This window comes from Leucoraja erinacea, unplaced genomic scaffold, assembly GCF_028641065.1.
Source record: "Leucoraja erinacea ecotype New England unplaced genomic scaffold, Leri_hhj_1 Leri_300S, whole genome shotgun sequence".
NCBI classification, from domain to species: Eukaryota; Metazoa; Chordata; class Chondrichthyes; order Rajiformes; family Rajidae; genus Leucoraja; species Leucoraja erinaceus.
The window spans coordinates 308-16,111 of record NW_026576201.1 but is presented as its reverse complement, the minus strand read 5'-3'; the positions used below and the strand labels follow the sequence as shown (position 1 = coordinate 16,111).

The 15,804-nt window shown below is 44.7% G+C and overlaps 1 protein-coding gene across 1 annotated transcript in view; it reads left to right on the top strand.

Annotated features, from left to right (window-relative positions):
- LOC129693452 (ribosomal protein S6 kinase alpha-2-like) overlaps positions 1–13,358 on the top strand; it is a 104,164-nt gene extending 90,806 nt beyond the window's left edge. Inside the window, exons 13-14 of the mRNA XM_055630267.1 lie at positions 8,474–8,599; positions 12,722–13,358. Coding sequence (XP_055486242.1) covers positions 8,474–8,599; positions 12,722–12,865 — 270 coding nt within the window. The 3' untranslated portion in view covers positions 12,866–13,358. The remainder of the gene's footprint in view (positions 1–8,473; positions 8,600–12,721) is intronic.
- The last annotated feature ends 2,446 nt before the right edge of the window (positions 13,359–15,804 follow it).

Sequence of the window (15,804 nt, the reverse complement as noted above, 5' to 3'; positions counted from 1 at the left end):
ATTGAGAGTATTGTGTTCGGTTCTGGGCACAGTGTTATAGGAAAGATGTTGTCAAGCCAGAAAGGGTACAGAGAAAACTTACGAGGATGTTGCCAGGACTAGAGGGTCTGAGCTATAGGGAGAGGTTGAGTAGGCTGGGACTGTTCGTTAGAATATAGGAGGATGAGAGGTGATCTTATAGAGGTGTATAAGATCCTGAGAGGAATAGATCGGGTAGATGCAAAGAGTCTCTTGCCCAGAGTACCAGAGGACATAAAGGTTTATGGTGAAGGGGAAAAGATTTAATAGGAATCTGAGGGGTAACTTATTTGCACAGAGGGTGGTGGGTGTATGGAACAAGCTGCTACAGGAGGTAGTTGAGAGCGGGACTATCCCAACGTTTAAGAAACAGTTAAACAGTTACACGGATAGGACGGGTTTGGATGGATATGGGCCAAACGCAGGCAGGTGGGACTAATGTAGCTGGGACATTGTTGGCCGGTATGGGCAAGTTAGGCCGAAGGGGCTGTTTCCACACTGTATCACTTTATGACTCTATGAGGCAGGCACCTCTACCTCTCCCATTCTCCGATGCCTAGTCCATGCGATGAATGGAGAAACCTGGAGGGCTGAGTCTGGGGAGCTGGGGGTGAACCAGAGGCACACAGCATTCCATCATCTCTCTTTCCTGCAATCTCTACCTACTCCCCTTCCCAGTGGTCACCATCTACCTTCTGCATGTACCTTAGGAGCGACTACCTCATCATAACAATCTATGATGCTCCCATTCCCCTGGATGACCATGATCATCTAGCCTCAGCTGCAGTTTCTTCACTTGGTCAGGCAGGAGCTGTAGCTGGATGCACTTCCCACAGATGTATTCCTCAGTGAAATCTCCCTGTCTACACACAATCTGCACCAGGTGCATGCCTGTGTCCTAACTGCCATCCCCACTGCATCAAGCTGAAGGAAGAGTCTCACAAACAAAAAATACTTCACCCTATCTTGCCATCATCCTCTATTCAGCCTCCTGGCCAAAGCCTTTCAAGCCAAAGCCTCAGTGCTTACCCTCAACAAAGCACTGTGCCTCAACACACAACTTTATTATAGTAATAGTTACTTCGGCCCAACTTGCCCACACTGGCCAACATGTCGCAGCTACACTAGTCCCACCTGCCCGCATTTGGTCCATATCCCTCAGATTCAATTCAATTTAATTGTCATTGTCAGTGTACAGTACAGAGACAACGAAATGCATTCCAAACTCCGTCGAAACTTCAAACCTGCCCTATCCATATACCTGTCTAACTGTTTCTTAAGGATAGTCCCAGCCTCAAACACCCTCAACCACTGCTAGTTTAGTTTAATTTAGTTCATTTTCACATGTACCGGTACATTTTGTTTTGTTGTGTGCTAACCAGCCAGCGGAAAGACATTACATGATTGCAATTGAGTTTATTCACAGTGTACAGATACATGATACGTTCTTCACTGGCTCGTCTCCAGTTGGTTCAGAATGCTGCTGCTCGCCTTTTAACAGAGACTCGAAAGAGGGAGCACATATCGCCAATTCTGGCCTCCCTCCACTGGCTCCCGGTGCACTTTCGAGTTCATTTTAAGATACTGTTATTTGTTTTTAAATCTCTGAATGGGCTCGCCGCACCTTACCTCTCTGGGCTGCTCCACCCGGTCCCTCAGGTCAGCTGGTCAGCTTCTCCTGGAGGTACCGAGGTCTAGTCGGAGGCTCAGAGGGGATAGAGCCTTCTCTGTTGCTGCTCCGGCACTCTGGAACACCCTGCCGTTGCACATCAGACAGGCCCCCTCACTGTCCATCTTCAAATCCAGTGTTAAAACACATTTGTACTCCCTGGCTTTTGACCATGCCTGAGGCTTTGCTTCTGTTTGTGGTGTTTTTGATGTTTCTTTATTTTACATGTCTTTTCCTACTATTTCTTTTGATTATTTTTTTGGTGTGTATACCTTTTTTGTCAATGATTAGTGATGTACAGCACTTTGTTGCAGCTATGTTTGTTTTTAAAGTGCTCTATAAATAAAATGATTATTATTATTATTATTATTATGATAAGGGAATAACGTTTAGTTGAAGGTAAAGCCAGCAAAATCCGATCAAAGATAGTCCGAGGGTCACCAATGAGGGAGATAGTAGTTCAGCACTGCTCTCTGGTTGTGGTAGGATGATTCAGTTGCCTGATAACAGCTGGGAACAAACTGTCCCTGAGTTTGGAGGTGTGTGTTTTCACACTTTTAGACCTTTTGCCTGATGGGAGAGGGGAGTAGAGGGTACGACTGGTCCTTGATGATGCTGCTGGCCTTGCCGAGGCAGCGTGAGGTACAAATGGAGTCAATGGGAGGCAGGTTTGTGTGACGGTCTGGGTTGTGCCCACAATTCGCTGCAATTTCTTGGGATCTTGGATAGAGCTGTTCCCAAACCAAGCTGTGATGCATCCCGATAAAATGCTTTCAACAGTGCATCTGTAGAAGTTGGTGAGGGTTGTTGGGGAAATGCCGAACATCCTAAGTCTTCTAAGGAAGTGGAGGTGTTGGTGTGCTTTCTTGCCATTCCACCATCAAAGACGCCTTTCGCTCCATCCATCCATCCACTTTGGAAAATCCTGCTGTGCTCCTTCTTCCTACATATAGACAGCTCCAGCGGTGAGGACTACACAGAGCTGGTCAGGAGAGGCTGAGGAACGTCTCCCGTGTTGCTTGGAGTTGCCAGACTGAGCGATATTCAAGGAGTCGACAATGGACCTGAACGGAATATGCTAGGGTTGTTACCGACTTCATAGGGAAATGTGTGGAGGAGTGTGTTCTCACCCAGATGACACAGGAGGTTTGCAATCTCTGAGGAACATATGTCGCGCATACAAGTCTGGTGATGCCGATTCATACAAGAAACCCAGGTACGACCTCAATAAGGTGATCAAAATGGCTAAAAGGGACACGCTCCAAATTGGAGGATGAGACAGATGTCACAACAGGGCGTGTGCATGCCATCTCTTCCTATAGGGCAAAATCAATCAACGAGGCGTCACTCCTGGATGAGGTTAATGCAATCTGTGCACGCTTTCATAGGAAGAAAATTGATGTATCTTCTCGGACCTCCAAAGCCCCCTGATGGTATTGTAATCTCAGTCACAGAGGCCGACGTCAGGAGATCCTTCAGGAGGGTGAACCCTCGGATAGCATCTGAACCTGATGGTGTACTGGGTCACATTGTTAAAACCCGCGCGGACCAACTGGTTGAAGTTTATGTAGACTTCAACCTCTCATTATTGAGGTCTGAGGATCCTCCATGCTTTAAAAAGGCATCAATAATATGAAGAGTAAGGTGATATACGTCAACGTCGATCAGCTGGTGGCATTAACATCCATGGTGATGAAGTGCTTTGAGAAGTTGGTTATGACGCATATCAACTCCTACCTCAACAAGAACCTGGACCCACGCCAATTTGCCATCTGCCACTACAGATCAACAGGGTATGCGATCTCACTGGCTCTCCACTCTGCACTGGACCACCTGCACCATAAGAACACATACGCCAGGCTGTTCATCGCTTGTATTTCAACATCATCATCCCCTCCAAACCTATTGCCAAGTTCATGAAACTGGTCTCTGTGTGCAACTGCATCCTTTAGTCAAGTCAAGTTTATTTGTCACATACACATACGAGATGTGCAGTGAAATGAAAGTGGCAATGCTCGCGGAACAACAAAACAACCAAACAAATTATAAACACAATCATAACACACATATTATTTTACATAATAAATAATAGAAGGAAAAACGTTCTGTACAGTTAGTCCCTGGTGAGAAAGGCGTTTACAGTCCGAATTGCCTCTGGGAAGAAACTCCTTCTCAACCTCTCCGTTCTCACTGCGTGGCAACGGAGGCGTTTGCCTGACCGTAGCGGCTGGAACAGTCCGTTGCAGGGGTGGAAGAGGTCTCTCATGATTTTGTTTGCTCTGGAGTTGCACCTCCTGTTGTATAGTTCCTGCAGGGGGGTGAGTGAAGTTCCCATAGTGCGTTCGGCCAAACGCACTACTCTCTGCAGAGCCTTCTTGTCCTTGGCAGAGCAATTCCCGAACCAGATGGTAATTTTCCCGGACAAGATGCTTTCCACCGCCGCTGCGTAGAAGCACTGGAGGATCCTCGGAGACACTCTGAATTTCCTCAATTGCCTGAGGTGGTAAAGGCGCTGCCTTGCCTTACTCACCAGTGCTGAGGCGTGTGATGACCATGTCATATCCTCAGAGATGTGGACTCCCAGATATTTAAAACAGTTCACAACTGGATCCTCGAGTTCCTCATCAATGGAACACAATCGGTATGAATTGGCAACAACCTTTTCCTCTTTGACAACCAGCAGCTCAAGGTTGTGTGCTCAGACTCCTGCTCCACTCACTCTACACCCATGACCGTTCAGCTGGACACCGTTTCAACTCCATCTTTGAATTCTCTGATAACACCACCGTTGCTGGATGAATTGCAGGCAATGGTGAGTCAGATTATAGGAGGGATATTGATCGTCAGACTGAATGGTGGCCATTCAGGGCACAGAAGCAGCAGTAGTCATGTCTGTGATGCCAGGCCTGGCTCTGAGGCACAGCAGAGTAGGGAGAAGTCAGATGGGGCTTCTACTGGGCTGACTGTGGATGGTTAGCTATGCGGAGTTTGTACGTTCTACCTGTGACATGCGTGGGTTTTCTCTGAGATCTTCAGTTTCCTTCCACATCCCAAAGACGTTCAGGTTTGTAGGTTGATTGGCGTGGTATAAATGTAAATTGGCCCTAGTGTTTGTAGGGTAGGGTTAATATGCAGGGATCGCTGGTCAGAACAGACAGGGCCTGTTTCCACGCTGTGTCTCTAAACGAAATCAATGTTCCAAGGTACATGTTCCAGAGGTGATATAGAGGTGGGTTTTAACAAAGGGGGAGTTGTTTTGTTGATCAAGGAGAACATCACCACAGTAGATTACTGAAGGATTCTGTAGTGAGGCTATATGGATGGTGCTGAGAAATAAAAAGGGGATGATCACCCTTTGTGATTGAACGCTGGGCCCCCAAATGGTCAATAAAGGCCAGGGCAGAGAGCTGTAAGAAAGCCTGGTTGATGGGAGAAATTGAGTCACTGGTCAGGTAAGGGGCATGGGTCAGGTGTAGGCAGCTGGGATTAACAGTATCCATTGTAGGGTATAGGGACTATTAGTTTAGTTTAGTTTAGAGATACAGAGCAGAAACAGGCCCTACAGCCCATCGAGTCCACACCAACCACTGCACATTAACACTATCTTGCACACATTAGGGACAATTTTGCACTTAAACCAAGCCAATTAACCTACAAATCTGCATGCCTTCGGAGTGTGGGAGGAAACCAAAGATCTCGGATAGAACCCTCGCAGGTCACGGGGAGAACGTACAAACGCCATAGAGGCAGCACCCGGAGTTGGGATCGAACCCGGGTCTCTGGTGCTGTAAGCGCTGTGGGGCAGCAACTCTATCGCTGCCAACCATGGAGCCCTTTGAGGAGCACATTTAAGAATGAAATCAGGAGGGCTAAAACCATGAGATAACTCCGGCAGATAAGATAATGGAGAATCCAAAGAGATAAGGGAAATGGGGAAACTGGAGAGAGAATTGGGACTCTCAGAAACCAAAGTGATCATCTATCTAAGGAGCCTTGGGAGAGGGGAAAGATCCTCAATTAATATCTCTTCTGCTTTTCCACGGAGAAAGACAGGAAGAGCTGAAACCTTGGGAATGTTAATGGAGATGTCTTGAGCTTAGATAGACTCAAAATGCTGGAGTAACTCAGCGGGACAGACAGCATCTCTGGAGAAAAGGAATAGGTCGGGACCCTTCTTCAGACTGAGAGTCAGGGGAAAGGGAAACGAGAGACATAGACAGTGATATAGAGAGATACAGAACAAAGGAATGACAGATATGCAATAAAAGTAACAATGATAATGGAAACAGGTATTTGAGCAAAGTCTGAATTACATTCGAGGAAGTGCTGTCTATACTTAGACTTATGAAAGCAGATAAATCTCTCGGGCCTGATCTGATGTACCCAAGGACGCCATGAGAAGCTAGTGAAGTAATTACTGCAGTCCTGACTAAGATATATGAATTGTTGTCAGACTCTGGTGGTGTACCTGGAGACTGGAGGGTTCACATTGTGCCTTTATTTAAAAAGGTCTGCTAAGAAAACCTGGGAACTTTAGGCCATTAAGCCTAACATCTGCAGTAGGTGAATTACACATATAGTGTACAACACGGCTGATTGAGATAAATTTCTACGATTCTCTCCTGACCTGAGTATTTACTGCGTTTTTTCTTGTACTGTATTTTCATTGATATTAATTCTGAGGAATGGCTTTTATTCTTGACTAACGCCATTCACTTTTATTTACTTAGGTTTCCTTCGAGAATGACATTCAAATTACCCAGAACATTTCTTGCCAATAATTGTACTATTTTTTTTCTCATTGTGACTATTTCAAACCGTGTGGGAACCCCTGCACCAAGATACAAAGCTAAGTGTCTCTGAGTAAAATTGTCACTGGCAGAGAGAAGTCACGTAAAATAACAAGCTAAGTAATTGCCCAGAGCTAGTCTTGTGTAATAGTGTCTTGTTTATTCCTCTCGTGAGTGGAAATGCCTTGGTTAACATACTCAAGTTAGCCCTGTTACCCAAATGATTTTTCAATTAGAATAATCGAGAGGAAAACCACTCAATGAAAGTTGCAGTGCTTGGATTCAAGTGTTTTTACTGAGATGGATTATCAGCTGGGCTGCACACTTCATGACTCGCCCTGCTGTCGATTGTTAGAATAATGAATTCATTTGCGATGCTGCTCGGAGCACCTGAAACCTAAGTCCCGAAATTCACAAGTATTCTCTCACGCCCTCTTGAGATCTTTACTGGAAGATTTGTGGAACCCGCAGAGAAATGACATTAGGGGTTATTTTCAGCTGCCTAATTGTACATCAGAAGCAACTTCCAGCGAGCCACTTTACGGCATTTATACGAACAGTATAGAAAGGTGCATCAAAATAGGGATAATATAGTCGTGTCTACATTAATAGTGTTCTTAACTGTGTATATGTGGGGGGCGGAGGGGGGAGGGGGAAACTTTTTGTTTCTGTATGGGAGACACGACCTTTTCCCTGTCGGGTCTCCGTTGTCGTTGGGGCCTAGCACCGTGGAGCGGTCTCCAGCCTGAATGACCTGGAGGCTCCAGTCAAGGAACCTGCGGAGCTGCGGACTTACCATCGTGGGGCTGGCCGGCATCGGAGCGTGGGGAGCGGTGGTGACTCGCTGCTGCGGCCCAACCACGTAGCTCGGAGGCTCCAGCTGCAGCCGCAGGTCCAGTGGACTGGGACATCGGGAGCTCACGTGTCCGGGTGGAGAGACCACTTTCCAGCCCGTGTCGCGGGGTTGGAACGACCCGGAGCGGGGCCGTACATCGCCCGGCGCGGCTTCATGGCCGTGGGACATTCCAGCGCTCGCCGGGAGCTCCAACTTCGTGTCATTTAGACCGGGTGCGGGGCCATCCATCGCCCAGCGTGGCCTAAAATGGCCGTGGGACTTATCATCGCCCGCCTGGGGCTTCGACATCGGGAGAGAAATGGAGAACAGGGGAGAGAAAAGACTTTGTGGGTTCACTGTGATGGATGTTTCTGTAAATTGAATTGTGTGTATGTCTGTAGGAAATTGTCTTTGCTTTTTGGCTGTGGAAACGGAGTTTTGTTTGAGCCTCATTGAGGTTCAAATGACATGTAATATATTGATTGATTGATTGATTGATTGATACTAATTTAGGCTGCCATGATGGTGCAGCAGTAGAGTACTTACAGCGCCGGAGACCCGGGTTCGATCCCGACTACGGGTGCTGTCTATACGGAGTTTGTACATTTTCCCCATGACCTGCGTGGGTTTTCCCCGAGATCTTTGGTTTCCTCCCACACTCCAAAGACTTACAGGTTTGTAGGTTAATTGGCTTGGTGTATATGCAAATTGTCCCCAGTGTGTGTAGAATAGTGTTAAGGCCCTGTCCCACTTTCATGACCTAATTCATGACCTATTTTACTCGTGGACATTTTTCATCGGGCTAGAAAAACGCCGCAACCTACTTGATGCCACGAGTACCTACGACTAGCATCACAACCTACCTACGACCTCCTACAACCTGGTGAAGATCATACTGCGAGTATGAGTCAAGGGCAAACTCGGCAGAGGTCATGAGTTAGGTCTTGAAACTGGGACAGGCCCTTTAATGTGTGCGGGAATTGCTTGTCAGTGCAGACTCGGTGGGCTAAAGGGCCTGTTTCCGTGCTGTATCTCTAAACTAAACTAAACTAAACTACTGTTGGAAATATATCTGGATCAATTCTGAACTGTTTTTCAGCATATCATTCTGTTTGCAATCAATCCAATGATTCATTCCCACTTGACATAATTTTGTTCCAGCAGTTACACGGGAATAGTATTCACTTCACTGATGGTTATGAGCTGAAAGAAGATGTTGGCGTTGGATCGTTCTCAGTATGCAAGCGATGTGTCCATAAACTCACAACTGTGGAATACGCCGTGAAGGTAAGCATTCACCTGGCACCATGCCAAACAGTCTGCACCCATTCAAAGCACCTGAGGACAGTGAACCATCAGGAGATTTCCACCGAGAGTCTGCAGTTGAGGCTCTCTAAGGCGCTGGTCAGACCGCATTTGGAATATTGTGAGCAATTTTGGGCACCGTATCTGAGGAAGGATGTGTTGATTCTCGAGAGGGTCCAGAGGAGGTTTACAAGAATGATCCCAGGAATGAGTGGGTTAACTATGATGAGCGTTTGTCGGTACTGGGCCTGTACTCGTTGGAATTTAGAAGAATATAACCATATAACATATAACCATATAACAATTACAGCACGGAAACAGGCCATCTCGACCCTTCTAGTCCTTGCCGAACACATATTCTCCCCTAGAATGAAGGGGGGACCTAATTGAAACATACAGACTAGTGAAAGTCTTGGATAGAGTGGATGTGGAGAGGATGTTTCCACTAGTGTGAGAATCTCGGACTAGAGGTCATAGCCTCAGAATTAAAGGGCGTCCTTTTAGGAAGTAGATGAGGAGAAATTTATTTAGTCAGAGGGTGGTGAATCAGAGGGCAGGGGAATTATTTGCCACAGAAGGCTGTGGAGGCCAAGTCAGTGGATATTTATAAGGCAGTTAGATAGATTCTTGATTAGTACGGGTGTCAGAGGTTATGGGGAGAAGGGAGGAAAATGGGGTTAGGAGGGAGAGATAGATCAGTTATGATTGAATAGCGGAGTCGGCTCGATGGGCTAAATGGCCTAATTCTACTCCTATTCCTTATGACCTTATGACTTAGCCAGAATTTTATCTCCCCATATTTTGGCCTCCACTCGTTCAAGTTTACTCCCTCTTGAGTTTTCTCACCTCCTGTCCTGAATTTGTATGCATTTACATTTGGACATGTTTGTACCACACTTGCTGCCCACACATCCGTGCAAAGTTCACTTCATTTGAGCATGATCCTAATGTGAGTTGGACAGTGATTTCTGCACTCACTCTGACTCTTAGCCGAAGATTTTAAAAGGCATCAACTCAGTCCGGGTCACTGAAAGTGACATTGATGCATACCTAGGATGATTATTTTCTTACTTTATTTAGAAATGAGATTACACATCCAAATTTGAATTTGGCTGAGGTCAAGTTACCCAGCACTGAGCTGATGTTATTATAAGAGTCTGAGAGAGGGTCCAGACCCAAAACATCACCCATCCATTTTCTCCAGAGATGCTGCCTGACCCGTTGAGTTACTCCAGAAATTTGAAGATTCAAGAGAGTTTATTGTCATGTGTCCCAGATAGGACAATGAAATTCTTGCTTTGCTTCAGCACAAAAGAATATAGTGGGTATACATTAATACAGAACAGATCCGTGTGACCATATACCATTGAATATCTATATACACACATAAATAAACAGATAACGTGCAATGTGCTATTAATGTTCAGAGTTTTGTTTGAGTTGAGTTTAATAGCCTGATGCCTGTGGGGAAGTTGCTATTCCTGAACCTGGATGTTGCAGATTTCAGGCTCCTGTACATTCTAACTGAAGGTAGCGGAGAGATGAGTGTGTGGCCAGGATGGTGTGGGTCCTTGATGATGCTGTCAGCCTTTTTTGAGGCAGCGACAGCGATAGATTTTGTGTCTTTCAAAGATTATGTCATAAGGACGTAAGTGATAGGAGCAGAATTAGGCCATTCGGCCCATCAAGTTTACTCCGCCATTCAATCAAAGCTGATCTATCTCTCCCTCCTAACCCCATTCTCCTGCCTTCTCCCCATAACACTTGACACCTGTACTAATCAAGAATCTATCTATCTCTGCCTGAAAAATATCCATTGATTTGGCCTCCACAGCCTTCTGTGGCAATTATGTTGTTTAGTTTCAAGCCACTTTAAATATATTGAATGAGAAGAAACAGTCTTTCTATAGCAAAGGATAGTTTTGAGGAACTGGCATGCTGTTATCATTAACTGACCAGCAGATGTGGTATCTGACCTTTTTTAAGATGTGCCTTCTCAGGATCCATCGACCCACGCACATATTTTGACACATTTCAGGAAAGCTTCTCATTGTTGAGAAATCTTCTCTTCTCATTAGTGTAGGTGGTGATTTCTCAATTTATTTAATGCAAAGAGATTAGTTATTACACTTCCAGTACAGTTGAGTTCAGTTTAGTTTATTGTCACGTGTACCGAGGTACATTGACATTTACAATCGAGCCATTTACAGTGTATAGATAGACACATGATAATGGAGTAACGTTCAGTGCAAGGTAAAGCCAGCAAAGGCCTATCAAAGATAGTCCGAGGGTCACCTTCTGGTGCAGCGTTTGTACAAATAATTTGCCATCTGATATAATCTGGTATAACGTGAGGACTATCATTTTAGCAGTTTTATCATTTTAAGGATTCTGTGAGGGTGGGTCCTCCCTGAGACAATGATAACAAAGAACATAACGGGAATAACACTATGGGCATGGTATTCAGTATAGTTGAAAATGTCCCATTTTAATTGTGTGTAATTGTTGTAATACATATCCAGTAGGGTCACAGATTTTGTTTCAATCACATTTGCTGGGTGTCAGAGGTTACGGGGAGAAAGCAGACGAATGGGGTTAGGAGGGAGAGATTGATCAGCCATGATTGAATGGCAGAGTAGACTTGATGGGCCGAGTGGCCTAATTCTGCTCCTATCACATGAACATTCATTGAAAAGGTTGATCTTCATGGAATATGAAAGACTATGAGTAATTCTACAAGTTCAAGTATAATTCTAATGAATGCTGGAAGTCACTTGTAACCAAACCCATCTCCCCACCCCAGCCGCAGCAGATTTTTATCCTCAAATTTGGCCTTTGATATTCTTCTGAAGATAGTTCGATTTTTCCAGAGAGAAAAAATCGGAAAGTGAGCCAAAGTATCTGTGCGCCAATTCGAGTGCATATTTTCTCTTTGCTGAGATAAGCAGATTTGAACACCATAGAGAGCGAACAGCATTAAAAATTGATGCATTAAATGAATCAGACTCTTATCATCAGCCATTATTAAACTACTATGCCTGCAACTTTGGAAGCAAATTGGAAGTAAAGGGGGAAAGGCTTTGCAGCTTTTCTTTATTCCGATTCCGAGATCTGCAGGAATTTAGTTACCATGGATACCAGGTGAAATTTCCACCGGATATACTCACTGAATCTCTTCACCAACATCACTGTTCTTCAGGGTATGACAATATAAAGGGAGAAACATTAGAAACGAAAAATCCAAGTGCATATTGCTAACGATACGATAGAAGGATGAGGGGGAGTCTTATAGAAACATATAAAATTATAAAAGGACTGGACAAGCTAGATGCAGGAAAAATGTTCCCAATGTTGGGCGAGTCCAGAACCAGGGGCCACAGTCTTAGAATAAAGGGGAGGTCATTTAAGACTGAGGTGAGAAAAAAACGTTTTCACCCAGAGAGTTGTGAATTTATGGAATTCCCTGCCACAGAGGGCAGTGGAGGCCAAGTCACTGGATGGATTTAAGTGAGAGTTAGATAGAGCTCTAGGGGCTTGTGGAGTCAAGGGATATGGGGAGAAGGCAGACACGGGTTATTGATAGGGGACGATCAGCCATGACCACAATGAATGGCGGTGCTGGCTCGAAGGGCCGAAGGGCCGAATGGCCTCCTCCTACCCCTATTTTCTATGTTTCTATCTTTCTATGAAATGATACAATAGAACTTTATTTATACCAAGAGGGAAATTGATCTGCCAACAACCAAATACATGAAATATGAAAATAAGTGACGTGAGAAGGATTGTGGATGTGCAAAGATTGGGGAGGTGGGGGGGGGGAGAGGAGTCAGTCTGCCCCATGACAGACGGGAGAGGAGTTCTACAGTTTGATAGCCACAGGGAAGAAGGGTGCCCTGTGGCGTTCTGTGCTGCATCTCGGCGGAACCAGTCTGTTGCTGAAGGTGCTCCTCAGGTTGACCAGTGTGTCATGGAGGGGGTGAGCTGTATTGTCCAAGATGCTCAGCAGTTTGAGGAGCATCCTCCCTGCCATGACACAGAGGATTTTCAGATTGTTTTTTTTTTTAATGGACGCGATTAATAACGCTCTTACTTTGTTATTCCTAGATTATTGATAAAAGCAAAAGAGATCCATCAGAGGAAATTGAAATTTTACTGCGATACGGACAGCATCCAAATATTATCACCTTGAAGGATGTGAGTAGATTAGTCACATTGTTATTTCACAGCAATAAGCAGGGCACACTCTGACATTTGTTAACACTTATGTATGAGGCATGACCAAATTATTTTTCTCCCATATCCCTCATCATAAGCATTTATTAAAACTGGATTTTGATCGGTTTAATTTATTTTAGTTCAGAGATACAGCGCAGATACAGCGCAGAAACAGGCCGTTCGGCCGACACAGTAACACCCACTCGGGACAATTTTACATTTACATCAAGCCAATTAACCTACAAATCTGTACGTCTTTGGAGTGTGGGAGGAAACTGTAGATCTTGGAGTAAAACCCACGCAAGATCTTTCTTTGAGCATGAGTCAATGAAAAGAAATACATCATTCTCATTTCAGCATATTTCCTTATGATATTGAAGGAGGTCGTCTCGTTGCATTTTGTCTCTGCCAATTTTATTTTTAGTTTAGTTTAGTTTAGAGATACAGTGTGGAAACAGGCCCTTCGGCCCACCGGGTCTATGCTGACCTGCGACCCCCGCATACTAACACCATCTGACACACACTAGGGAAAACCTGCAATTTTACCAAGCCAATTAACCTACATAGAAACATAGAAACATAGAAATTAGGTGCAGCAGTAGGCCATTCGGCCCTTCGAGCCTGCACCGCTATTCAATATGATCATGACTGATCATCCAACTCAGTATCCCGTACCTGCCTTCTCTCCATACCGTCTGATCCCCTTAGCCACAAGGGCCACATCTAACTCCCTTTACAAACCTGTACGTCTTTGGAGAGTGGGAGGAAAACCGGAGCTCCCAGAGAAAACCCACGTAAGTCACAGGGAGAACGTACAAACTCCATACAGGCCGCACCCGTAGTCAGGATTGAACCCGGGTCTCTGGCGCTGTAAGGCAGTAACTCTACCACTCCGCCACCATTCTCCAAGTAATCCCCTCTCCCCAATCCCACACAGTTCTCATGTTTTGGCTTTCCCTCAGCAATCGCTTGATCATTATTTAAGAATGAAAGACCAACCGTGCTTATGTGCCAACTAAGCAACAGAGCAAGATGATTAATCATACTCCTTTCCAACCTGCCCTTGCCTGACAAAATGCTGGTGGATTGTAATTAGTTATGGGTAACAAGAAGGTTCCTTGCAGCCCTGCAGAAACAGGACATCTCCCCCACTATTCACCTTTCCCTCCGAGGCCTACAATGCAATGACCTGAAAATGTCGAGATCTCTCTCACACTCACTCTCTCTTTCTTGTGCTATTACCACCCTCTCCACAATTCCCAGTTTAGAGATCGTCTCAGTCCATTATGTCTTTGCCAATTTTAGTTTTAGTTTAAGAAGGAACTGCAGATGCTGGAAAATCAAAGGTAGACAAAAATGCTGGAGAAACTCAGCGGGTGAGGCAGCATCTATGGAACGAAGGATATAGGCAACGTTTTGGGTCTGAAGAAGGGTTTCGACCCGAAACGTTGCCTATTTCCTTCACTCCATAGATGCTGCCTCACCCGCTGAGTTTCTCTAGAATTTTTGTCTAACGTAGTTTTAGTTTAGTTTAGTTTAGAGATACATTGTGGAAACAGAGCCTTCGGCACATGCTTACCAGCGATCCCCACACATTAACACTATCCTAGGGACAATTTTACATTTACACCAAGCCAATTATCCTTCAAACCTGTACGTCTTTGGAGTGTGGGAGGAAACCGAAGATCTCGGAGAAAACCCACGCAGTCACGGGGAGAACGTACAAACTCCGTACAGACAAGCACCTGTAGTCAGGATTGAATCTGGGTCTCCGGCGCTGCAAGCGCTGTAGGGATGTGCCATCGTGCTACCCAGAACCCCTATCACAACCTTCAGCAAAACATTGCTATCTTTAAGTTAAGCAGCTAGGCTTTAAATTGAGCATCTCACTCACAAAATTGCCTCTTCGGTGAGAAATGCAGCCAAGGAATAATATCTTTAGCTGCTGCTGCTCACAATAATTAAATGGTTAGATTTTATTGGAAGTGGATTGGAGTGCAAACGTGAAGACATCTTACTGCAACTGGATAAAACCATGATGAGACCATGCATGGAATATTGTATATTAATAAATTGATTGAAGTTGGGGGTTCCTCCTATGAAAAGCGGTTAAGCAGAGAGTTTAGAAGAGGAAGAAATGATCTCATTGAAACAGGCAAGGATGATGTTTCCCCTGCTGGGAATGGTATTCGATTATTAACCATATAACATATAACAATTACAAGCACGGAAAACAGGCCATCTCGACCGACTTCTAGTCCGTTCTACGAACACGGATTCTCCCCTAGTCCCATATACCTGCGCTCAGACCATAACCCTCCACTCCGTTCATCGTCCATATAACTATCCAAATTATTTTTTTAAATGATAAAAACGTAACTGCCTCCACCACCTTCACTGGAAGCTCATGTCCACACAGCTACCACTCTCTGAGTAAAGAAGTTCCCCCTCGTGTTACCCCTAAACTTCTGTCCCTTAATTCTCAAGTCATGTCCCCTTGTTTGAATCTTCCCTACTCTCAGTGGGAAAAGCTTATCCACGTCAACTCTGTCTATCCTCTCATCATTTTAAAGACCTCTATCAAGGTCCCCCCTTAACTTTCTGCGTTCCAAAGAATAAAACATTCTGACCCATTTGTGACAAATGTCAGTTACAAGAAGCTAACATAGCGCACTCTTTTGTTTTCTGTATAAAAAATTCAAAAATTCTGGGAACGAAAATATGGAAAATCTTCACAAAATTATTTAAACAAAAACTTATACCAGAGAGTAGAATGTGATCATTTTTGGATATCGGCAAGGTAACCCTGGAATGTAAAATATGTTCAAAACAAGAACTTACTTATAAATATTACGGGCTAATAATCGGAAAAAAAAAAGCTTTATACTTAAAATTTGGAAAATAATGCTCCAATACCAAACAACAAACAATGGGTGGATTGCCCAACACTGTTCGAAACATTCACACTTGGA